Source organism: Canis lupus, chromosome 8 (genome assembly GCF_048164855.1).
Source record: "Canis lupus baileyi chromosome 8, mCanLup2.hap1, whole genome shotgun sequence".
NCBI classification, from domain to species: Eukaryota; Metazoa; Chordata; class Mammalia; order Carnivora; family Canidae; genus Canis; species Canis lupus.
The window spans coordinates 59417512-59442358 of NC_132845.1; the positions used below are offsets into that span (position 1 = coordinate 59417512).

The following is a 24847-nucleotide window of genomic DNA, read 5'->3' on the forward strand; positions in this document are numbered from 1 at the left end:
TGTCTCTGCCTCTGTGTGTGTGTGTGTGTCTCATGAATAAATAAAATCTTAAAAAAAAAATTAGTATGGCTTCCCCTGGTCCCTTCCCCCACTCCCTTTCCTTGGCTGAGATGCAGATGTGATGGCAGGTACCGAAGCAGCTAGTTTGGATCCCAAAGTGGAAGCCATGTTTGTTTGTGTGTTTGCTTGTTTTTAAAGATTTATTTATTTAGTTGAGAGAGAAGAGGAGGAGAGACAAAGGGGGAGAGAATCTCAAGTGGACTCCGTGCTGAACAAAGAGCCCAACTTGGAAATTGGGGCTTGATCTCATGACCCTGAGATCAGAACCTGAGCCAAAACCAAGAGTTAGATGCTCAACCGACTCAGCCACCCAAGCATCCCGGAAGCCATGTTTTATGGGTGTCAGAATAATGAGCTAAAAGTCACTGGAATCCCTGACACAGTGAAGTTGTCATTTTAGCTCAAGAGTACTGACTCTTGGAGCGGTTATATGACAGAGAACTTTCTCTCCCAATTTGAGTCTTCATTACAGCCGCCCAAAACCTATCTCAATCAATAGGTCTTCTTATTTGCCCTACAGTCTTCTCAAACTCTGGTCCTGAGACTGATTATATATATATACAAGGTAAGAATCTTCCTCCCCTGCAGGTGACCTCCCAGAACCCTGTACTGGCAGCCCTCTTGGCAGAGGGACAGTGAGAATCCTTGAGTTTGAGCCCTGAGTATCTGGGGCAAGTCTCTTAAGTTCTAAATCTCAGTTTTCTCGGGACGCCCAGCGGTTTAGCGCCGCCTTCGGCCCAGGGCGTGATCCTGGAGACCTGGGATTGGGTCTCACATCGGGCTCCCTGCATGGAGCCTGCTTCTCCCTCTGCCTGTGTCTCTGCCTCTCATGAATAAATAAATAAAAATCTTTAATAAATAAATCTCAGTTTTCTCTATTTTGCAGGTGGCACCAATAAATAGCATTCACTTCAAAAAGTGGCTTTATATCTTTTAATTTTTTTAAAGATTTTATTTATTTATTCATGAGAGACATAGAAAGAGAGGCAGAGACACAGGCAGAGGGAGAAGCAGGCTCCATGCAAAGAGCTTGATGTGGGACTCAATCCCGGGACTCCAGGATCACGCCCTGGGCCAAAGGCAGGCGCTAAACCACTGAGCCACCCAGGGATTCCCTCTTTTAAATTTTAATTTCTTTTTAAGCAGGCTCCACATTAGGCATGGCCCCAATGCAGGGCTTGAAAACTTACCACTCTGACACTGGAGATGTGAGCCAAAATCAAGAGTCGAAAGCTCAACCGACTGAGCCACCCAGGTGCCCCCAAAGGTGGTTTTATATGAAAATGACACAATCAATAAGATTGTTCATTCTGAAAATGGACAAGAGCTGAGGAGGGGGCTTGTTTCCCAGGCAGCATGACAAAGAAATAGGAAATCCCCTTGCATTTCGTGAGAAACCATGGAGACATGTTTGCCAAAACATATGCATACCAAAAGAAAACACAAGAAAACATGCTAGCCCCTACCCATCCTCACAAAATCAGGCTCACCCTCTCCCAGGTGCATAACCAAGGACACACGCTAACAAGACGGGCTCTCACTGGCTCATGCAAACGCAGCCACACACAGGCAGAAACACAGATGATCAAAACCGCGCAAAGAGACAAAACCCCACACACAACCTGCAGATGTACTTTGTTTATTGTCCTTCCTTCCCACACTCCAGGAGAGCCAATTTCTTCAGTGTCTTTCTTTTTAGGGGGTACCTTTTGCGACTCTGCCTCTCCATTCATTCCCTGCCTCTTGCTTCCTATCTTGTCCTTTTTCTGGGGCTGGAGTCACTTCCTTGGTGGCCCCTCGGAGCCTCGGTCAGGTAGGGTAAGTCCTGGGGGTGGGGTGGGGGGCAAGCAGGTCTGGATCCTGCCTCCAGGTGCCGATCCGTGGTCCTGTCTTCGTCGCTGTGTGGTGTCCGTGCTCTGGCCTCATCTGGGGCAAGGGAAGAGAGGGACAGTTCTTTTTTTTTTTTTTTAAGATTTTATTTATTTATTTATGGGAAACACAAAGAGAGGCAGAGACAGAAGCAGGCTCCATACAGGGAGCCTGATGCGGAACTGGATCCTGGGACTCCAGGATCATGCCCTGAGCTGAAGGCAGATCCTCAAGCTCAACCGCTGAGCCACCCAGGCATCCCTGAGCGGGACAGTTCTAATCTTGGGTTCTGACTCTGCCTCTCCTGGTCACTTGCTCTGTGTCTCCAGAGAAGGACCCTACCTCCCCCTGGGGCTCCATTTCCCTCCCTGTAAACCAAATTGCCCTCCAGTTGGAAAGGTTCCATATTTCCCCCTTTGCTCTGGTCACTAGGAAACTCAGAGTCGAATGTGTGTCTCATTTCATTGTACTTTGAGACAATGGTACTTGGATCCCTTCTTCTCACCCAACCATACTTTGAGGCATGTCCTTTTGAGACAGAGGGACCTCTGGGTCCCCTGACTCCTTACTTCCAGCTCCGTCTCAGGACCGTGCCCCCCGCTTTTTCCGCTCCGTGTTCTGGAGCTTAGTCACCAGCTTCCTCTCATGGCCACCAGGGCTGGGGCGGTTGGTGTTGGCAGCAGCTTCTCTCTTGGTGCGACCTTTCCGGCCTCCCACTCCTGGGAACCAGGCAAGAGGCTGAGGTGAGGTTGGCGGAGGCATGAGACATCCAAGGAGAAGCAGGGGGTCGGGAGCGCAGGGTGGACAGAGCATGGTTTGGGGGAGGCAGACTGGGGAGTGGTCACCACATGGCTTTGGGGCAGTCATAATCCCTGTTTCCCTATCTGTGGAATGAGGGACCCCTGATGGTTGCTCCAATATCCTAGGGGTGTGTGGGGTCCCAGGGCTGAGCAGGACAGCACTCAGGGTAAGAGGGGTTAAGAAGGACTTGGGGATGAGGACAAATCTAAGGAGGAATCCTAGTTGGGACGTGGGGGTAGATGTGGAGGGATCAGGAAGGTGACAGGGCCAGACCTTACCCAGGCAGGAATGAGCCAGGCTATAGAGGTCATACTCATCCAGGCTGGGGTCTTCGTCCTCTGGGCCTGGGGGCTGCTGAGCCCGGCTGGCTGCTCCCGGGAAGGTGGACATTATATCTGACTCTCCCTTGCCGTCTGTCTCTCTGTCGTCTTCAAAAGCTTTGTTTGTGTCGGGTTTCCCGACACCTCCCTCTTCACTGGCCCCAACTTATAAAGGCCACGTGTCCTCCTCAGGCCCTGTCTGATGCAATCTGGCCCTTTCCCAGAACCCGACCCAGTAAACAGCAATCACGAGAGGGGGAAAGAGTCAGTCCTGTGAGTCCCAGCCCCTTCCCCTCGCCTCCGCCCTCTCACTGGGGCTCGCCCAGCTGGGTATTTTTCCACAGAGGAGATCCCCGCCCCTCAGGGAGGAGGAGGAAAGAGGCAGAGTCTGAGCATAAACAGTCCTTGGGATAATGGCCAGTGGGGAACTGAGGGCCTCACCTGGCCAACTCCTCCCTATCTGTCCCCTGCCCCCTGCCTCACACCTGACCCCCACCCCAATTCTGGCTCAGACTCAGGACCCTGGTGGCAGATTGTGGAATGAACAACACACCACAAGCTAGGTCAGTGGTTTTCGCCCCTAACACGCCCAACACCCCTTTTCGATAAGAAACATCTGGAAAGCCCCCTTTATATCCTGAGCTGTGAGGGGGAGTGGGTCCCTAGGTAGTTTCCCTCACTGGAGAGGGAGGTTAACAGTGTGGTGCAGATTCTGGAGCCAGCTGCCCTGGGTTCAGACCTCTGACCTCCTCCTTCCTGGGTGACCCCAGACAGGTCACCATACTTCTCTGCGCCTCAGTTTTCTCTTCTGTAAAAAAATGAGGATGATGAGAATCGCATCAACCTCACAGACTTCGTGAGAGAATTGAATGAGACACCCCCCACATGTGTGTAGGGGACACTTGCAACAGTGCCTGGTACCTTGTAAGCTGTGCTACAGGAGTCATTCACCTAATTCCCAAACAACTCAATAATGTCGTCCCTATGATGTAAAAGGAAAGTGATTTATAATGAAATAATGTCTTTCAAGGCATGAGTATCCAAAGGTAGAAGACATTACGAAGTAAACAGGTGTTTGTACCTAATATGAATTAAGGGAAGGGATTCAGACAAGAAACGCATGCAAGGGGCACCTGGGTGGCTCAGTAGTAGAGCATCTGCCTTTGGCTCAGGGTGTGATCCCAGGATCCTGGGGTCAAGTCCCGCATCAGGCTCCCCCTAGGGAGCCTGCTTCTCCCTCTGCCTGTGTCTCTGCCTCTCTTAGTGTCTCTCATGGATAAATAAATAAAATCTTTCAAAAAAGAAAAGAAACGCATGAAAGTGGAAATTTCCACTCTTGCCTCAAGGGATCTGCCCTTTGTGGGTCCGGTTGACCCAGAGAGGCCACACCCTGCCCACTGATGTTTTTGCTGAAGTTTATGTGCCAGCTCCCACAGTACCGGGCAGGGAAGGAGGCAGATGCAACTTTCCACCTTTCTTTTCTTTTCTTTCTTCCTTTCTTCCTTTCTTCCTTCCTTCCTTCCTTCCTTCCTTCCTTCCTTCCTTCCTTCCTTCCTTCCTTCCTTTCTTCCTTTCTTTCTTTTCTCTTTCTTTCTTTCTTTCTTTCTTTCTTTCTTTCTTTCTTTCTTTCTTTCTTTCTTCTTTCTTTCTCTTTCTTTCTTTCTTTCTTTCTTTCTTTCTTTCTTTCTTTCTTTCTTTCTTTCTTTCTTCTTTCTTTCTTTTTTTTCTATTTTAACCTTAGTAGTCTCGCACAATAGGACAGGCTGGGGGGTGGGGTGGGGGGTATCCCTGGGTGGCTCAGTGGTTTAACACCTGCCTTTGGCCCAGGGCGTGATCCTGGAGCCCCAGGATTGCATCCTGTGTCAAGTCCTGTGTCGGGCTCCCTGGATGGAGCCTGCTTCTCCCTCTGCCTGTGTCTCTGCCTCTCTCTCTCTCTTTCTCTGTGTCAATCATGAATAAATAAATAAAATAAAATAAAAAATAAGACAGGCTGGGGTCAGACCAGGTGTTCATTCTCTGCTAACATTCCCCCTTTGCTGTGAACTCGTTCAAACACTGTCTCATTTCCATGCTGCCTAATTTCACCTTCCCCCAAACCCTGGGATAACCCAAGTTCGTCCTTTGCTGAACAAGAAGAGGTACTTCTGCTTGTGTTTCTCCCTGGCTGGAGCCAGAATAAAATTTAGTTTTTGTTTTTCAGGTTTGGTTGATGTGTGAATTCTTGAACCTCCAGGAAATGAAAGTGAGGTCATTGAATAAAACTGAATTTGGGATAATCACGTAGGGGCCAAAGGCAGGTCTCCCAACAATGAGTCACTTTAACATATTGGTTATTTTAAATAAAATAAGAGACAGCCTGGTGAGACTGACTTTCAGCCCTCCTTTGTACCCCTGAAAGCAGGAAATAAATCTCCCAGGTAAAATTCCCCTCCCTGTACAGGGAGGTAAAAAGACACCCTTATCATCAGAGATAGGACATTTTTTTTTTTTTTTAAGATTTTATTTACTTGACAGAGAACAAGAGAGAGCACAGAGCAAGAGGGAGAAGCTGACTCCCCACTGAACAGAGAGCCCAACACCGGGGCTCGATCCCAGGACCCCCAAACCATGACCCAAGCCAAAGGCAAATGCTTAACAAACTGAGCCACCCATCTGCCCCCAGAAGTAAAACATTTAGAGCTGAGATTTTCGTTACTCTTTTTTTTTTTTTTTTTTTTTTTTTTACTAATTTACAAAGTTTTCTTTCTCCTTCAATTCTTCACAGTTTCATCGTCCCTTTGTCTAAAAGGATAAATACCACCTGCCTCGGACATTTCCGATTTCATGACTGGGCCTCCATGCACACATAATAAAACTTTGCTCTTTTTTAAAAGTTTTATTGATTTATTCATGAGAGACACAGAGAGAGTGAGAGAGGCAGAGACATATGCAGAGAGAGAAGCAGGCTCTATGCAGGGAACCTGATATGGGACTCGATCCGGATCCCAGGACTCCAGGATCATGCCCTGGGCCGAAGGCAGGCAACCCAAACTTTGCTCTTTTCTGTTGTTAATCTATCTCGGGTCAATTTAATTCTTAGTCCATCTGGAAGATCTTGAAGGATAGGAGTTTTCCTTTTCACCAGTGACAACAGACCCTATGAGGAGGGAAAGAGGAAAGTAGCCTTGGGGATCCCTGGGTGGCGCAGCGGTTTGGCGCCTGCCTTTGGCTCAGGGCGCGATCCTGGAGACCCGGGATCGAGTCCCACGTCGGGCTCCCGGTGCATGGAGCCTGCTTCTCCCTCTGCCTGTGTCTCTGCCTCTCTCTCTCTCTCTGTGACTATCATAAATAAATAAAAATTAAAAAAAAAAAAAAAAAGAAAGTAGCCTTAAGGAAAGGTAACACACCCAGACAAATTAAAGTGGAGACCACTAGGAGATATGGGGGTGGTAGGCTTCCTCATTACATGGGGTGGAGTAGGTTCTAGGCTCAGCTTATTGTAAATGAGTGTTTTTGCTTTATGTCTAGCAAGACACTCAAACGTCTGCAGAATGTGGGACAGTTCTGCATGCGACTGTCCTGCTCTGCCTCCCAGTCACTATGACTACCAAGGACACCCCCACAAATTCCCCATTACTTGCCTCGAGATCTTGGGCTCACTTCTGACTTTCGATCTGCTCATCTGGAAAGGGGGGTGGTGGTGACAGCACTGCTAGGTGTGAAAGGGCTTTGTCCCAAGCCAGCCAAGCCAGCCGAGCCAGTATGGGGTGGACTGCTATCAACAACCGATTCTCAAAGAAGGGAAACAACAGCTCAGAGAGACTTGAGGTCACACTGCTGATGAGTGAAGGATTCCTCCCGCATCCACCTGACTCCAGTTCCAGCCTGGTTCTAAATCCCCACAGCTGGCCAAACACTGGCAAAGGTTTGGCGACTGTGTGTATGGAAGCACCTGTCAGAGATTCCTGCCTTCTGCCCTCTCCGTCCTTCTCTCCTCCCTTTCCCCCTCCTCCCTTCCCCCCTGCTTTGGGCAAGACTGGGTATTAAGAATGCCCCATTTTTACCCCATCACCCTCATTTTATTGTACTTTCTCCATAGCATTCAGTTATTACTAATTGAAAATATCTTTTTTATTCATTTACTTCTCCATGATTTGGCCCCTGCTAGAATGCAGTCCTGGTTTGATTTAGCTAGAGGTGAAATGAGTATGCTGTGCAGCCGGACCACCTAGGTCCAAAGCTTGGTTCTTGTGCTTGTTAGTTTTGTGCCCTTAGACAAGTTACTCTGTCTCTCAGTGCCTCAGTTTCCTCATTTGTAAAATGGGATTAAGAATAATGCGTATCTGGTAGGATTGTTGTAAAGGCTTGGCATAGTATTATTTTATGGTAATAATAAAGCTATTGCCCTTATCATCCTTCATAAGAGCAGGAATCTTATCTATCTTGCATCCCCTATGCCTTGCACACAGTCAGTGCTCAATAAATGCTCAGATGAATTCATGAAGCTATTTTATGATCTGTGAGGTTTTTGGGGTTTTTTTAAAGATTTTATTTATTTACTCATGAGAGACACAGAGAGAGAGAGAAAGAGGCAGAGACACAGGCAGAGGGAGAAGCAGGCTCCATTCAGGGAGCCTGACGTGGGACTCAATCCTGGGTATCAGGATCATGCCCTGGGCTGAAGGTGGCACTAAACCGCTGAGACACCCAGGCTGCCCTGATCTGTGAGTTTTTAAACTTCCAGGTGCACTGCTCTGAGGGAACTGAGAGGCCTGATTCTAGTCCCACAGAAGACTGTGGAGACAATGTGACCATCCTCCGTGCAGCCAGGGAAGGACTTCTTCCTGGCCTTGATCCTGCTGGTGCTGGAAGAAAAAAGTCTAGATCCTAGGGGAGCAGGGAGGGCGGAGGGAGGGTGGCCAAGAGAGAAGAGACTTTAGGAAACCCATGGCGTTGACCTGTAGGGCCCAGGTGACTCAGTCGGAAAAGTTGAAGTGTTTTCCTATCCTCCAGCCTCCAAGTGTGTATGTGTAATCAGCCACAAGGAAGTTTATTTTCTTTCTACACACGACTGTACCTTCGTGGCATTCCAGGAGATTGCCAGGCAACACCTATTACAACCCAGTGTTTTCAGCCTGAAGTAAACCCAGCCTGAGAGCTCTCAGCTCTCACAACCCAATGGGGAGTAGGAAGGGTGGGAAGGGTGGGCAGGGTGGGGAGAGAATCAGGGAAGGCTTCCTAGAGGCAGCAAAGTCTAAACATGAGTGACTGAGAAAGATAGCAAGGTATACCCAACTCTACGAGTTAAACTGTACAAGTCAGGAAAGCCTGGGTAGCCTGAGGGATGTGCAGAAGTCTTTGGCTAAAAGGATCTGGAGATTCCCAGGCCCAAGACAGGATATGTAATCAAGCTGGGTTGGTGGCATCACTGTGTACCAAGGAGATGCAAGAATACTAAATGAGGTGAAACAAGATGGGTCTGTATCACTTTTAGAGCAGCAGTCCAGAGAAGCCCCCAAACCCGGCAGCTGACTTGCAATTATTCCTGGATGTATAATAGCATCACCTTTAATATAAATAGATGCAGGACACCTGGGTGGCTCAGCAGTTTAGCGCCTGCCTTCAGCCCGGGGTGTGATCCTGGGGTCCCGGGATCAAGTCCCACATCAGGCCCCCTGCATGGGGCCTGCTTCTTCCTCTGGCTGTGTCTCTGCCTCTCTCTCTCCCTCCCTCTCTCTCTCTCTGTCTCTCATGAATAAATAAATAAAATCTTAAAAAATAATATAAATAGATGCAGTCTTTTTTTAAAGATTTTATTTATTTGAGAAAGAGTTATGAGAGAGCAAGAGAGAGAGCATGAGCTGGGGCGGGCGGGGGGCAGAGGGAGAGGGAGAAGCAGACTCCCTACTGAGCATGGAGCCTGAGCTGGGACTTGATCCCAGCACCATGGGATCATGACCTGAGCTGAAGGCAGATGCTTAACCAACTGAGCCACCCCGATGTCCCTGGATACATTCTTTCAATGGGCAGTGGGGCAACACTGATAAGAATATTAAATGCTCATACTCCCTGATACCGCCTTGCTTGTAATAGTGACAAACTGGAAATAAGCTAAGTGTCCAACAGGAGGTGACTGATCGATACTCCTTAGCCATTAACAAGAATAAGCTATGTCGGGGGCACCTGGGTGGCTTGGTGGTTGAGCGTCTGCCTTTGACTCAGGTCATGTTCCCAGGTCCTGAGATTGAGTCCCACATCGGGCTCCCCACGGGGAGCCTGCTTCTCCATCTGCCTATGTCTCTGCCTCTCTCTGTGTGTCTCTCATGAATAAATAAAACCTTAAAAAAATAAGCTGTCTCTAGTTCTGATGATAAAGTCATCCATAGTATATTGTTGAATGAAAACATCAAGTTGCAGAACATTATGTACACTATAATCCTCATTTTTGCATTAAGTTTTTTGAAATAACATAGGTAACGTGTATAATACATTATTTTCAGCATAATATAGGTGTCACACATTTCTCCTGGTAACTAAAGAAGACAGATGGTCAGATAAAACAATCGTAGAGGACTTGAGAATAATAAATTTATTCCTGGAAGTCTCCACAGAGATCAGCAAATCAACCCCTATAGGGGAGGAGAAAGGAAGGACAAGATACACTAGCATTCACTACTCTATAGATGTTTAGGGCACCAACCATATGCCAGGCACTTGCTTGGTGCTGGGATATAGGAGCAAACAGAACATGGTACCAATACTCAAGGGGCTCATGGACAGGCTAGTGGAAGAGTGTGTCCAATAAGCAGGGCATTAGCCCTCACCATAAAAAGAAAAAAGGAGAAAAGTGTGTTCAAGCTGCATGGTGCACCTAATCCAGGCTTTCAAGCACCTCCCAAAAAACTCATGTGTGAGCTAACCTGGAAAATCAGATAGAACAGGAGATCAGTGTCTCAGGAAGGCCAAAGAGAAGGAAAGCACAGTGCACTGAGTTAACCCAAGCAGTTGGAGTACAAGGGGATTCTCACCCTGGATTTAGGAGACAATAGTCTCCTATCTCCTAGTTCAGTGCTGTTTTTTATTCTTCCTTTTTTTTTTTTAAGTTTTATTTCTTTAAGTAATCTCTATACCCGACAGGGGTTTGAACTCATGACCTGGAGATCAAGAGTTGTATGCTCTTCTGACTGAGCCAGCCAGACACCCCAGTTCAGTGTTATTTTTAAAAAACTACCTCTCTAGTTCTATTGACAAATATGTGGTGTTTCAGCACATTTATCAATACTCTGGCACAGAAAAAATTGTACGTGGTTCCTGCTTACCCAAGTGTAGACATTAAGATTTTCCAAGCCTTGTCACTTAAAATGTCTCTTTAGAGATATAGTATAGATGTCTAGTTAAGCTAAAATTTGTGTATTGATTGGGTCATATTGAAAACTCAGTGGTGGCAGGAGAGGAATGTCAGGCAGTCTGATGTTCTGGGGAGAGCCGAAAGGGGTCATTGTCTGTAAACTGACCCAAATCATCTACTTTGAATTATCACCATCAATTCTCAAAAATGTCAATAGTACAATACGCCTCCCTGGCACGGCAAACCCTCACCCCTTAGTATGCCCCAGCACCTGGATTACACTTACACGTGAAGAACAGAACCAAGTGGATTTCAGAAATATCTGAAATATCCATATTAGCCATCTATTTAGCTCATATAACCATATATCCTCTGTTCAGTTTCCTTTTGTAAACATAGCTTGGGTAGTCAAAAATATGTACATATCAATAAAAGTATATACATACAACAATGTTCATCTTTGTAAAATGATACTTACCTCCAATGAAGTCTTGTCTCTTCAAGTCTCAAATCCATTTGTCCCTGGGGCCATGGTGTCTGCTATCTGATGCTGTCACTTCTGTGTTCATAAGCTCACCTTTCTCCGGGGAAGTCTGGCACATTCTTAGTGGAGTAAACACACAGAGGTCTTTAATGTCCAGCTGTATGTCAAAAAATTGGATGGACAATGTCACCTTGTAATTTCTGGTGAAGGTTTCCTGGATAGGATCACAATCCTTAAGTGTATAAATTCCAATCCAGCTTTTATGTGATCTAGCTGACTTTCTGTCCAAGCACTTCTGGATGGGGAGGTGCTCCTAGGACCCCCTATAGAAGTACTGGTCTTCAAAGGTGGCATCCTGCCTGAGGAATGTCAAGAGAATCCTGGGGGTCCATCAGAGTGATCTTTGTTGTTTTTTTTTAAGATTTTATTTAATTATTCATGAGATTTTATTTAATTATTTACACAGAAAGAGGCAGAGACATTGGAAGAGGGAGGAGAAGCAGGCTCCACGCAGAGAGCCTGATATGGGAGTCGATCCGGTGACTCCGGGATCAGGCCCTGAGCCAAAGGCAGACACTCAACCGCTGAGCCACCCAGCCGTCCCTGTCAGAGGGATCTTTGAACACTTGCTTGGTGGCTTGTTCAATCTGATACATCATTCCATACTTAGAGGAAAATGTACTCAAATTATGTAGTCAATAATAAAGACCATCATATTGCAGGTTGAGTGGGTGGTGGGAGGGTAGGGAATGGCTGTAGAGCCCAGTGCTCTTCAGGGGTAGCATCTGGTGCCCCTCCCACCAGCCACCTCTCTCCCTGCAGCGCTGCTCTCAGTTGTCCCAGGTCACAGGGTTCCTATGGCTTGAGGAGCTGCTGCCACGCACGGAGAGTGAGCCCCAGGCCAATCTTATTTTTGTAAGCAAAATTATTGTAGTTATTGTAAAAACAAAAACAAAAAAGGGTGAGAGGAGCCTAGGGGATGAAATATGCACCACACTCTCCAGAGTGGTCATATCCTAGACTGGGATTATGGAAAATTTATACGTTCTTCATTACAAATTCTAGAACTCAGCAGTGTGTGGCTTTCTACGACGTATACCTATTTTAGAAGCAAGGGGGATTAAAGCAATTTTTAAGAGTTAAAGTATTGTATTCCCTTTCTTCCTTGGGTTCCATACACACTATGCCACCTTCTGGTCATGCTATGGCTTCTTTTGTATGTGTTGGGGACAAAAAGCAGTAAGCATGAACAGTTACAACTTGCCCCACCTGGCTGCCATTCAGATCCAACTGAAGTGCCTGTAAGCAAACCAAATGAGAGTTCATTCACCCCATGCACATCAATCCAATAAAAACTGACATCAAACTTTTGCAATGAAGGAAGACAGGCTATTTATTGGTGTGGTACCATTCAGGGAGCTAATGCTCAAAAGTCCCAAACTCCCCCATGGCTTACAAGCGAGGATTTTTAAGGGCAAAATTTGGAGCAGGTGGTGGTCATGGTGGTGGGTCTTCCCAGAAGGTGGATGCTGTTAATTGGAGGCCCATGAAGTCACGTTAGTGGATGTTACTCAATTGCTTCTGGTGCTTCTTTGGTCCCAGGGAGGTCTGTTTGTTTCATCTTTTGTGAGACTTGGAATCTAAAAAAATATATTTTTTCTTTATGTTAAAGATTTCATAAGGTGTATCTGGTGCTTATGTGTCCAGGATAGTGCCCATTAGCTGCCTGTATGTGTGTATGTGTGTAAGCTATTTGGGTTGAATTCCATTGCGTTCCTTTGAATTGTAAGCAAGCATTCCTATCCCTTGGGTCTGGGTCTGTATGTTCCCTGGCCAGTCCAGCTGTGCCTGGGGATGATATGGCCTCTAGTTAGTTCTATTATCAGAACTAACAAGATGGATGTGAGTTTCAAGTCTTTTTTTTTTTTTTTTTTGTTCAAGTGGTGTTGGGTAGGCATGAACAGGGACAATCTGAGAGAGGGGTAGCTGGCTTTCCATAAAAGATGCCTGAAGCCCCTATGCAAAAAGCCCGTTCTGAGTGGGGAGAAACCAGAGAGCAGAGATGTGAGCATTGCCCTCAGCAGTGGAACTCTGTGATGGGAGGGATTTGTAAAGGGATTGTTAGGAAGTCCCACCACGTAACTCCCTCTGCATACCCTCAAGAGACCTTCAGTCAAGATCCCTGTGACTTTTCAGGATGCCTGGGTGGCTCAGCAGTTCAGTGTCTGCCTTCGGCTCAGGGTGTGATCCTGGAATCCAGGATCGGGTCCCACATCAGGCTCCTTGCAGGGAGCCTGCTTCTTCCTCTGTCTGTGTCTGTGTCTGTGTCTGTGTCTCTGCCTCTCTCTCTCTCTCTCTCTCTCTCTCTCTCTCTCTCATGAATAAATAAAGAAGATCTTTTTTAAAAAAAATATCCTTGTGACTTTGCAAGGCTTTTTAGAAAGGATTTCAGATGTGATGCTCTGATAGAATGAGACTAAAGGATAGACCAGAAAGACCTAGCTTTCTTCACGGAAGAAAGGAAGGGACTGTGCTTTCCCAAGGAAGGGACTGTGCTGCCCAGGGAAAGGGAGTGTTCTGGTCAGTTCCACAGTTCTAAATCTCCCCATATAACTCAATGGGTTCTGATTTACACATCAGTCTCTTGTGAGTTGCATCAATATGAGTCTATCCCACTTGAAAAATGGAATTTCTGGTCCTGTAGAGCTGAGGACCAAATTCTATAGCAGTCACCCCACCAAGGTGCTGCCCCCCTCATGGCTCTTCCAAAGCAGAGAGAATACCTTTATTTTCTCCTTCATCTAAAAAATATTTTTATATGTGCCAGGCACACATGCTAAAGATACAGTGATAAACCTAAATTTTGCCACAAACAAATGTAAAATCGTGACATTTTGTTACTGCCACAATGGCAGGAGGTCTACATAGTGCTCTTGAGGGATCAAGGCAGAGGGATTTGACCCAGTCAGGGAGATCTGAAGATGAGTAGGAGATTTGGAGATAAACAGATGAGGGAAATGTGCTCCAGGGAAGACTTTGTAGAGGAAGGAGGAAGGATGTGACATGTATGGAAGATCTAAAGAAGAGGCTGAAGGGGAGAGGGAGATGGAGATGGTGGGGAGAGGAGGTGGTAGGGCCAGGAGGCAGAGGTACCAGCTCATGCAAATCTTTGTTTTAAGAAGAGTGTTCTTGGGGCATCTGGATGGCTCAGTCAGTTAGTGTCCCCCTTCGGTTCAGATCATGATCCCAGTATCCTGGGATTGAGCCCAGCATGGGGGCTCCACACTCAGTCTGCCTCTCCCTCCGCCTCTGCCCCTTCCCTGTTTGTGCTCTTCCTCTCTCAAATGAATAAGTAGAATTTTTAAAAAGGAAGAGATTAGGGAAAGGGGGGGGAGAAGAATGTTCTGGACAGAATGGGTGAGGACAGACAATTTAATGGGCTATTACTCAGCCTCACCAGGTAGTGATACTTCTCAGAAAAATCCTCATATTGGCCACAAGAGACAGGCATGAGGCTGTTCGTGGTGATGTTATCTGCCATAGCCAAATTATAAAATACTACACAGTTATTCTAAGTAACAGGCACACACAACAACAAGAACAAATCTTAAAACCCTAGAGCAGAGTGGGAAAAAATAAGAGATTGAATGAGGCTTACAGCACAATACCATCTAAGTAAATTAAAAATGCATGCACACTAGACAACACACATGTTTTACAAAGACACACACTCTGGGGAAGAGAGGAGGAATAGAGAAAAGAGATAACGGCCATAAATAAATAAAACAAGAGGGAGGGTGTGCAGAACCCAATGATTATAGTCTGTCATGAAGCAAGCAATGAGTAACCCAACCTCTACAACTGGGTGGAGTATGTTATATGAATGAAACACATCAAGCATATTTAATAGTCCCTGGTACATAGTAAGTGGCCAACAAATATGAGCTGTTACTATTATTTAACCAATCAACATGGAACTTCTTGGTCAGCACTCGGATATTTACTTATAGATCCCTTTCATTCCCCTTAGGAGGGTGACCTTGGGCAGCCCAGGTGGCTCAGCGGTTTAGCACCACCTTCAGCCCAGGGCGTGATCCTGGAGACAGGGGATCGAGTCCCACAGTCTGGCTCCCTGCATGGAGCCTGCTTCTCCCTCTGCCTGTGTCTCTACCTCTCTGTGTGTGTGTCTCTCATGAATAAATAAAATCTTTAAAAAGGGGGGGGGGGTGACCTGATCTAAAACAATGCATTCTTGACTAATAATATTCTTTTTTTTTTTTTTTTTTTGCTTCCTTTCTGCTTTCAAAAACCTTACCTTTTCTGCAGCTAGGTGGAGCTCCTTTCTATTTGTCAGATGGGATGCTGCCTGATTCATGAATCATTCAATAGAGTCAATTTGACCTTTTAAGTTACTCAGTTGAATTTTTGTTCTTTAGCAGTAGAAATATCAGAGATTAAAGATAAATTCGAACAAACAAACAATTGCAAGCCCCAAATCTCTCCTGGGGAGTAACTAAGGTCAATATTTGACATTCAGGAGAAATAGCTCCCGAGACCTCTACAAAGGCAAAATTTGTGAAATCCTTGTCAACATCAGCTTCATAAAATGCAGGATATACAGCTGAGACGGGATAGATGGTCATGCCATTCATTGACAAAGAGACCACACAAAGAAAAACAACCTTGAAGGGAAAAATAAACTGATGTGTTAGTTTGGGGCTGAAATAGTTTGTGTTGAAGTCTGAGATTCTTCTAAGTGCATACAAAAATGTTGAGGGCCCATTATCTGCTCTCATAGGTACTAGGAATGTGCTGGGTAATGAGAAAACAGGTGAACAAAACAGATGATTCGAATCTTATTGAGCTGACAAGTGAATCAAATAAACGATATAGGGCAGTCCCAGTGGCCTAGCAGTTTAGCGCCGCATTTGGCCTGGGATGTGACCCTGGAGACCCCGAATCGAGTCCCATGTCGGGCTCCCTGCATGGAGCCTGCTTCTCCCTCTGCCTGTGTCTCTGCCTCTCTGTGTGTCTGCTGTCATGAATAAATAAATAAAATCTTTTTTAAAAAATAAACGATATAAAATGTAATTTTAAACTTTGATAGGGGTTATGTAAGAAATTATAAGACATTTACTAGAATGTAAACTAATGTAGTTTAATGTTTACTCACGTCCTTAATACGGTCCTGAGAAGATTCCCTCAAAGTGCAATTTTTGGGTCTACAGATCTGTTTTTTTTTTTTTTTTTTAAGATTTTATTTATTTATTCATGACAGTCACACAGAGAGAGACACAGACAGAGGGAGAAGCAGGCTCCATGCAGGGAGCCCGACGTGGGACTCAATCCCGGGTCTCCAGGATCGCGCCCCGGGCCAAAGGCAGGTGCCAAACCGCTGCGCCTCCCAGGGATCCGATCTGCTTTATTTTTAAAAAACTAAACATACACCTAACTCTGAGAAATGAACAAGGGGTAGTGGAAGGGGAAGTGGGCGGGGGGTTGGGGTGATTGGGTGATGGGCACTGAGGGGGGCACTTGGCGGGATGAGCACTGGGTGTTATGCTATATGTTGGCAAATTGAACTTCAATTAAAAAAAAAACAACTAAAAAAAAAAACTAAAAAAACCATAGAGCTAAAAAATAAAATAAAAAAAACTAAAATAATAAACTACATCTTTTGGGGCAGCTTGAGGTTTAAAAATTTTTTTAAATTATCTTATAGGCTTTGGGGAATGAGAGAGGATACTAAAAACACACAAGGACTCTGGTTTCTTAAGTTCCCTTAGGGCATCGGGCATAGACTGATAAAATAAAAACTACATTTCCCAAGGAGCAGCGCGACACGTCACAAAGGAAGGACGGCGCATGCGCGGAAAGGTTCGCGCTGCGACTAGCTCGTAAAAGGGAAAAAGCGTGTGTAGTTCTCGACGTGCCGCGAATCTTCGAACGCAAGCGCGTTACGGTACTCAGACTTTGAAAAACATTCGAGGGACGCGCCCGCGGCTGCCGTCGTAATTTCCAGCTCGACGTGCCTATTCCGTGGCTTGGCAGGTGGGGATGGGTCGCAGTCTGGGGCCCCCGGGGAATGGCGGGAGCGGAGGGCCGGGGTCGTCCTCGGTACGTCCCCATTCCCGGGCCTCGCTGGGGCAACTCTCGGGGGCCGGTGCGCACGCGCCCTGGGCGGGGAGAGGCGGGGCTCGGGGAGGGGTGGGGCTGCGGCGGCGGTCTTTGGGGTCTGCGCATGCGCTGGCCGGCGCGGCGTGGAGGGGAAGCGGGCGTTCGCCGTGCGGGGCGCAGAAGCCGCAGAGGCGGCGGAGGCGGGGTCTTCAGCTCAGGTGCGAGAAGACGGCAGCGGGGTTGAGCCCCTTCTAACGAGACAACTTCATTCGCCCTCCGGAGATTTCCAGTTGCCTCCTCATCTCTCGGCGCCCGTTTGCAGCGTGAGGCTTCAGCCTTAGCTGGCGCCTCATCTCCAGGTCTCTTTCGAACCCGCTCTAGTCTAGGCCCCCAGCGCTCCACTAAAATAGCACTTGGTGGAAACCGCCAGTGACCTCTCGGTCGCCAAATCTAGTGTTCAGTTCGTTCTCACCTCTGTAGCAATGGCTGATGCGCTTCATCACTGCCCTTTCTTGAAGCACTTCTTCGTTTGATTTGTAGGACATTCTCTTCAATTTTTTTTAAAGGTTTTATTTATTTATTCATGAGAATACACAGAGACGAGAGAGAGAGAGGCAGAGACACAGGCATAGGGAGAAGCAGGCTCCACGCAGGGAGCCCGATGTGGGACTCGATCCCCGGACTCCAGGATCACGCCCTGGGCTGAAGGCGGCGCTAAACCGCTGAGCCACCCGGGCTGCCCAATTTTTTTTTTTTTTTTAATATTTTATGTATTCATGAGAAACACAGAGAGAGGCAGAGACCTAGGCAGAGGGAGAAGCAGGCTCCCTCCCTGCGGGAAGCCTGATGTGGGACTGGATCGCAGGACTCTGGGATCACGACCTGAGCCGAAGGCAGACACTCAGCCACTGAGCCACCCAGGCCTCTTAAACATTCTCTTCTTTAGCTTCAGCTCTCTGGTTTCTCCTCTGCTGATTTCTTGTTCCTCGTCCCTATCTTTAATGGTTATACTCCCCCGCCCACGCCCTCATCCTAAGCTCTTCTTTGTGTCCACTTCCTAGGAGCTATCCATTTCAAAACTATTTTCTTTTTAAAAATATTTTCTTTATTTATTCTTGAGTGCTAGAGAGAGAGAGGTAGAGACAGGCAGAGTCTTGTAGGCTTCCTGCAAGGAGCCGGAGGCAGGACTCGGTTCTGGATCCCGGGATCATGCCATGAGCCGAAGACAGACGGTCAACCGCTGAGCCACCCAGGCGTCCCTATTTGAAGGCCTTAAATAGAAATACTATCTATTGTGCTCTCAAATGTCAATCTTCGACCCAGTGCTCTACCTCCAAGACCAGATTTTTATATTCAGCTTGCAAATGACATCTCAAAGTGTCGAGTCGGCATCTCAAACATGTCCAGAACTGAAATTTTGAGTTTTACCCCTCACATACCTTCACCACTTTCCCCAGTCTTCCCATTTTTCCAGTTGTTCAGGCCAACTCAGGCCAAATACTGATATATTCTTGGTGTTTTTTTGCAGCCTGGCCCTGCCCCCCCCCTTTTCCTTCTCCAGTGTATTAGTGTGTATGTGCCCTTAAGGCTTTGAAGTTTCACTACTGAGTGTTCTGTGGATATTCTCTTTGGCACTTGGTCATTTTTGCCTGAGAATTTGTGTTTTCCGTTCTTCAACATTACCTGTCATCGTTTATTCAAATTTATCCATGTATCCTGTTTTCTATGTCCTTTATAAGGTATTTACTTCACCTACAAATAAGTATATGGAACTACTTGTTTAATGTCTGTTCCTTTCTGGACTGTGAGTTTTGTAAGCAAGACAGGGACTCTTTGTCTCATTCACTGATGTATATTTCTCATTCCTAGCATAGAGTAGGTATTTGACAACTATTCATGAGTGCATTTATACAGGGAAGTATCTATAATATCAACTAATTGGGGTACCTGGGTGGCTCAGGTGGTTAAGCATCTGACTTTTGATCTCAACTCAGGTCTTAATCTTGCAGTCATAAGTTTGGGCCCTACATTGGGCATAGAGCTTACTTTTTAACCTGCCCCCCCCCAAAAAAAAAGGGGACAATTTTTTTTTTCCTGGGGTTGGAGGGAAGATAGTGAATAGCCCAACTTAAGAATTGTTGAGAGACTATTTTAAGAGATTTCCAGGATTCAGTTTGGTTCAGTAATGTATTCTGAAGACTTAGTAGGTGCTAGGCCCTGGGCTAGTTTCTGGGAATATAAAGACGAATACAACTGCATGTCAGTCTTCTAAGAGCTCGTGGTCTGCAGGAGAGATAAGTAAGTGAAACAGTCTCTCAATGTATGTGTGACAATGCAAGAACAGAAGTTTGTATACCATGCTTTGAAAGTTTTGACTGCCCTTGGCATCAGGGCAGATGAGTGGGGCCTGGGGCAGCCAGATCCCCCTGCCATTCTTTTCCAGCTGTGAGCAGCTTTGCCTTTTACCTGAGTGTGCCACACAAATGTTACCAGAAATATTTTGTACTGTGTGTGCTGTGGTGTGAGAAGGTTGGCAAGTACAACTCTTGAAGTGTTAACTTTGCTGCCAGTTGATTTGTACCCTGAAAGATGAGCAAATTTGAGACCCAGGGGGAAGTGGGGAAAGGATCAAAAGGCATTTCAGGCAGGCATAACAGAAGCATGGAAGTCTGTGCTTGTTTGGGATGCGGGCACTGACATTGCTTAGTATGATTATTATGTGGTATTGCTGTTTGAGAGGGGCTGGCTATCCAGGATCTGAAGCATTGCCTTGAAATTGTTTTGTAGGGGCGCCTGGCCCGCTCAGTCAGAGGAGCATGTGGCTCTTGATCTTGGGGCCCTGAGTTCAAGCCCCATGTTGGATGTAGAGATTGCTTAAATAAATAAACTTAAAAAAAAAAAACTTTAAAAAAAAGTATTTTGTAAACTACAGTGTATCTTTTATAAATAACTGGCCCAACCATGAGGCACCCTGTTCTCAGTGGGTAGGGTCCATCAGCATACATAGTTTTAGTGACCCAACTTTCTGGGGCTGGAAATGGGGACATGTAGTAAGTCACAGGCCTTTTTAACCTCATTTCTTAATTTGTATACAAAGGCTCTTAACAACAACAACAACAACAAAACAAAGACTCTTAAAAAGACTTTATTTACTTTTTTGAACTATTTTATTTATTTATTTGACAGGGACAGAGAGCGTTCACACACGGCAGTTAGAGGGAGAGGGAGAAGCAGGTTCCCCACTGAACCAAGAGCCTGATGCAGGGCTTGATCCCAGGACCCCGGGATCATGACCTAAGCTAAGGGCAGACACTTAACTGACTGAGCCACCCAGGCTCCCCTTACAAAGATTTTAAATGAGTCTTGGAAACGAAATGAATGAAAATAAATCTCCTATAGAATTTTGATGTATCTTCTGCATTGGAAAAAAAAATACCCAGTTTGCATCATTTTAGGATTTGTGGTCTTAGGATGCCTGGGTGGCTCAGTAGTTAAGCATCTGCCTTTGGCTCATGGCGTGATCCCGGGGTCTGGGGATCGAGTCCCACATCGGGCTCCCTGTGAGGAGTCTGTTTCTCCCTCTGCCTCTCTTTGTCTCTCATGAATAAATAAATAAAATCTTACAAAAAAAAAAAAAAAGATTTGTGGTGTCTCTATGTCTGTGGAGTAGAAGCTAGTTATTTGAACATTGAACTAACAAGATTTGGATGTTGATCATACAAGGGCTGTTTGAGCCTTAAGACTTAGGTCATAGAGTCAGATCTGGATTTGAATTCTCCCTCTGCCATTTATTACTCGTGTGACCTGGGTAAAGTCCCTGATTTCTCCAAGACCCTGGTCTCTACAGTGCTAAATGAAGAGTACAGCACTTACTCTGCAGGACTGTTAGGAGAGTTAGATGGAGTCATCAACATAAAACTGCTTAGTACATAGTAGGTATTCAGTAAGAAATAACTATCATGATGACCTTTATTTTTCTACCTCTTTTTATCAGATGCTACTATGAATCATCATCTTCTTGGTGATACTCTTTAAGTGCAATCTTAATAACCTAACAGTTGATTGACAATTTCCAGTAGATAAAATGATTCTATTTCCGTGATCTCTTTTACTACTGAATAAGCTGAACTTGTTACAAAGCTTGAAAATGAGAGGGAGAGCACAGATTTTAGAGTTTACAGCTTTGCAACTCCCTGTATTTCCCAAGTCACCTGGCATAATTTAACCAATCTGAACTTGTTTCCCCAACTATAAAGAGGGTGTGCTTATGGGATTGCTCTAAGGTTTCAGTCAGAAACTCCCTGTGTAAGCTTTGGTCTAGAAGCATGGTAGGTACTAGGGGAAAGGAATCATCATCTCCTTAATTTTTTTTTTTCAAACCAGACGATGAAAGTAGATCGTTGTTGATGATGGCCAGATTAATAGTATGGGATCTGAGAGTAGGGTCTTAGAGGACTTTCTTCCCTTTGATTCAGAACAGAACTCTTATTGTCTTGAGCCCTGTAAGATTAATGTTAGAGGGGTTTAAGTACAGGATGTTTGGATTTGTTTGTATTAGGCTTTGGCTTCTAGAAAAGGAGCTACAGAACAGGTTTTGCCTGGGTGATTAGCAGGTAATACATTCTTTGTCCCTAGAATTACCTATTAGATATCTCAGTTGCAGTTAAGAAAAAGGGAACCCAGACCAGTCCAAGCAGAAAAGGAGTATCTGTTAGACTCTTAACTGAAAAGCCCTGGGCATAACAGCTTCAGGGAGGGTTATATCAGGAAACCTAACTAACGTCACCAGGATTTTTTTATATCTTTCAGCTCTGTTTCTCTCCATGTTGGCTTCTTGGTCAGGCAGGCAAAGGCCTCCATCAGTTCCAGGCTTCGCTGCTACTCTCTTGACAACCAGCTGAAAGAGGTATCACTTTGCAGATGACTACTAGCTAAAGATCTCAAGTTGATTTGGACCAGACCTGGTTCACATACCCCTTCCTGAGCCAGTCATGGTGGTTAGGGAGAATGGAATACGCTCATGGGCCCAGATCATGTACCCATCTTTGGAACCAAGGTGAAGGACAGTTTCCCAAAGAGAAATTGGAGTACTATTACCAAAATGGAGAAAAGGTGATGGGCAGTATGCTCAGAGGTCACTTCCTATAGTGGTGGAATAGCTCATATCAGGCCAGTCCTCCCACAAATAATGATTATAAACTGCACACACATGCATTAAAACAAACAAAACAGCCCACTAACTGGAATAAGTGGAAAAGTAGTTGATACCCAGAAGAAAGGAATGGCACTGATGAGTCTCCTATTTGTTTGTTGTTGTTTCCTTTTTTTTTTTTTTTAAGATTTTATTTATTTATTCATGAGAGACAGAGAAAGAGAGGCAGAGATATAGGCAGAGGGAGAAGCAGGCTCCACGCAGAGAGCCCGCCCGATATAGGACTCCATCCCAGGACTCCAGGATCACACCCTGAGCCGAAGGCAGACTTAACCACTGAGCCACCCAGGTGGCCCTGTCTGTTGTTTCTAATGCCTTGTCACGTGATAAAGACTCTTGGAAACAAGATAGCCAGCAAGAGTTCCAAATTCTTTTTTTTTTTAAGATTTTATTTATTTATTTATAGAGACACAGAGAAAGAATGAGAGGCAGAGACACAGGCAGAGAGAGAAGCAGGCTCCATGCAGAGAGCCTGATGTGGGACTCGATCCTGGGTCTCCAGGATCACACCCTGGGCTGCAGGCGGCACCAAACTGCTGCACCACCGGGGCTGCCCAGGAGTTCCAAATTCTTGATATAAAAGTCATTTTACCTAAATGTCCCATCAGCTGATGAATGCAAAAACCAAATGAGGTCTGCCGATACAATGGGATATTATTCAGCCACAAAAGGAGCAAAATAGACATGTACAGCATGGATGAACCTTGAAAATATTGTGCTCAGTGAAGGAAGCCAGTCTCCGCAGGCTACATGCTGTGTGATTCTGCTTCTATGAAGTGTCCAGAAAAGGCAGATCCATAAAGTCAGGAATTAGAATAAGCAGTTGCCCATGTGTGAGGGGAAGAGGGACTGAAGAGTGACCACTGATGGGTACAGGTTTTGGGGGTCATGAAAATATTCTAAAATTAGGTAGCAGCGATAGTTGCACCACCTTGGGGATATTCTAAGAAGCCACTGAATTGAACGTAAAGGAAGTCGAGTAAGTGCACAGGTAAGTGCTCAACATCATTAGTTACCAGGAAGTCTGAATTAAAACTACAATGAAAAGTGCTTCACTCTAGCTAGAATGGCTAAAATTTTTTTTTAATAAAATGAAAATGACAACACCGTACACTGGCAAGGAGGTAGAGGTACTGGAACTTCTGTACATTGTTGTTGGGAGTGAGCACTGGTACATCTCAGGGAAAGGGTCTGTTCCGGCCCTTTCTTGTAAAATTAAACATCCACCTCAGACCTAAGTACTTAAGGAAAGTAAGTCTACAAAAAGACTTGACATGACTACATGGCAGTTTTCTTCACAGTGGCCCCAAGCTGGGAATAACCCAGGTGCCATCAGGACGGAGCTAGCTAAACAGATTTGTTCAGAGGAGAGAATGCTGCTTAACAATAGAAAGGGACAAACTCCTGATACACGCACCACCACTGATAAGTCTCTGAAATGAGAATCCAGATGCTAAAGAATGTGGATGGCATGATTACATTTTTAAAAAATTTATTTAGAGAGGGAGCGCATTTGAGTGGGAGGGCAGGTAGCAGGAGGGAGAGTCCCAGACTCCACCCTAAGTGGAGCCCAACATTGGGCTAGATCTCAACCTGAGGCAAAATCAAGAGTCAGACGCTCAACCTACTACTCAGCCATCCGGGTGCCCCATGATTACATTTCTGTGAAGTTCTAGAACAGGTGGAGCTCATCTATAGTGAAAAATTTCAGAATGGTGGTTCCCTCTGTGGGTAGAAATAGAAAGTGTGGCTTCTAAATCAGTGGGAAGAAGAGAGTGCCAGGAACCAAAAAGTTGAGAGTGTTGGTCCTTTCCTCAAAATTTGTAAGAAAGCCTAAAACCTTGCAGGGGTTGTCTGGCCTCTGGAGGTTGAGAATCGTGATAGGATCACCAGGGGCCCTCAGACTCTTATAACGGACAGCTTGGACTAGAAGCCACTTCTTCTCAGCTGGGAGCACCAGCCTTCTGGTCACGTATGTTTCCAGTGCCCGGTGCTTTGTTCCCTTGGGCTTTGGCATTGAGGGTGTTTTCAGGGGAAATTCAAGTTCCTGACTGAATGGATCTGGAGATAACAGTTTGTTGTAACATAAAATGCGGTGGTTCTCCCAAGCCAGGCACTACCCAGTAGGCAAACAGGAGCTCGAACAGGAGAGCACTCCCCAGTGGTATGCTCTTTGCGTGGCCTATCATCTCAGGTTGCTTCCCTTAGGCTTTGGATGCATCCGTGGGTTTTTTTTGTTTGTTTTTTGTTTGTTTGTTTTGCCTGTGTTTTTGCTTTGCTCCACTTAGCATCATCCCTGTTTCTTTCCTGGTAGTTCCCTGACCACAATTCCAGATAAGGAGGGGGCAACTCATGTTTACTTAGCATACACATCGTGCCAGGCACTGCTTGGACCTTACCTATGTTGTTAATCTGGGTACTCTGGTTGAGACTCAGAAAGGTTCAGGAGCTCCCCAAGGGGAGTATATGGCCCCATGAGAACTTAACAGCTGTTCTGCCCCTGTTCCCCTTCTTGGAACATTCCTCAAGTGTGCATGTCAGTTTATTTCTCTGTTGGCCATTTTGCAAGTTGTGTATTTCATTTCTTTATATGACTTAACACTGCTGTGAGTGCTGGGCATGCTGTTTGCCTCTTCATGTGTTTACCAGAGCAGTTT

At 45.8% G+C, this 24847-nt stretch overlaps 2 protein-coding genes and 2 long non-coding RNA genes across 10 annotated transcripts in view; 1 reads left to right on the top strand and 3 right to left on the bottom strand.

Moving 5' to 3' along the window:
• Positions 1 to 1683: 1683 nt before the first annotated feature.
• Positions 1684 to 3396, bottom strand: NUPR1 (nuclear protein 1, transcriptional regulator). 2 transcript variants are annotated; one of them, XM_072836354.1, is made up of 3 exons: positions 3009 to 3396; positions 2499 to 2648; positions 1684 to 1986 (listed from the first exon to the last, which is right to left on the bottom strand). In XM_072836354.1, the coding sequence occupies exons 1-2, from the start codon at positions 3118 to 3120 to the stop codon at positions 2512 to 2514; spliced, it is 249 nt and encodes an 82-aa protein (XP_072692455.1). In that variant the 5' UTR covers positions 3121 to 3396; the 3' UTR covers positions 1684 to 1986; positions 2499 to 2511. The 2 variants fall into 2 exon arrangements, with proteins under 2 accessions (XP_072692455.1, XP_072692456.1); XM_072836355.1 differs by having other exon boundaries at positions 1684 to 2013; positions 3009 to 3294.
• Positions 3397 to 5905: 2509 nt separating this feature from the next.
• On the bottom strand, positions 5906 to 7016 carry LOC140637652 (uncharacterized). The gene is made up of 2 exons (XR_012034720.1): positions 6671 to 7016; positions 5906 to 6186 (listed from the first exon to the last, which is right to left on the bottom strand). It is a non-coding gene; the product is annotated as an uncharacterized lncRNA (long non-coding RNA).
• Positions 7017 to 12239: 5223 nt separating this feature from the next.
• LOC140638655 (uncharacterized) lies at positions 12240 to 16977 on the bottom strand. Its single transcript, XR_012035661.1, has 3 exons — positions 16608 to 16977; positions 15177 to 15291; positions 12240 to 12501 (listed from the first exon to the last, which is right to left on the bottom strand). It is a non-coding gene; the product is annotated as an uncharacterized lncRNA (long non-coding RNA).
• SGF29 (SAGA complex associated factor 29) overlaps positions 16709 to 24847 on the top strand; it is a 29548-nt gene continuing 21409 nt past the window's right edge. The window contains exons 1-2 of one of the 6 annotated variants that reach the window (XM_072836357.1): positions 16749 to 16912; positions 21788 to 21884. The gene's annotated coding sequence lies outside the window, so the exon portion shown is untranslated. The other 5 variants (XM_072836359.1, XM_072836358.1, XM_072836360.1 and 2 more) reach the window with 5 other exon arrangements.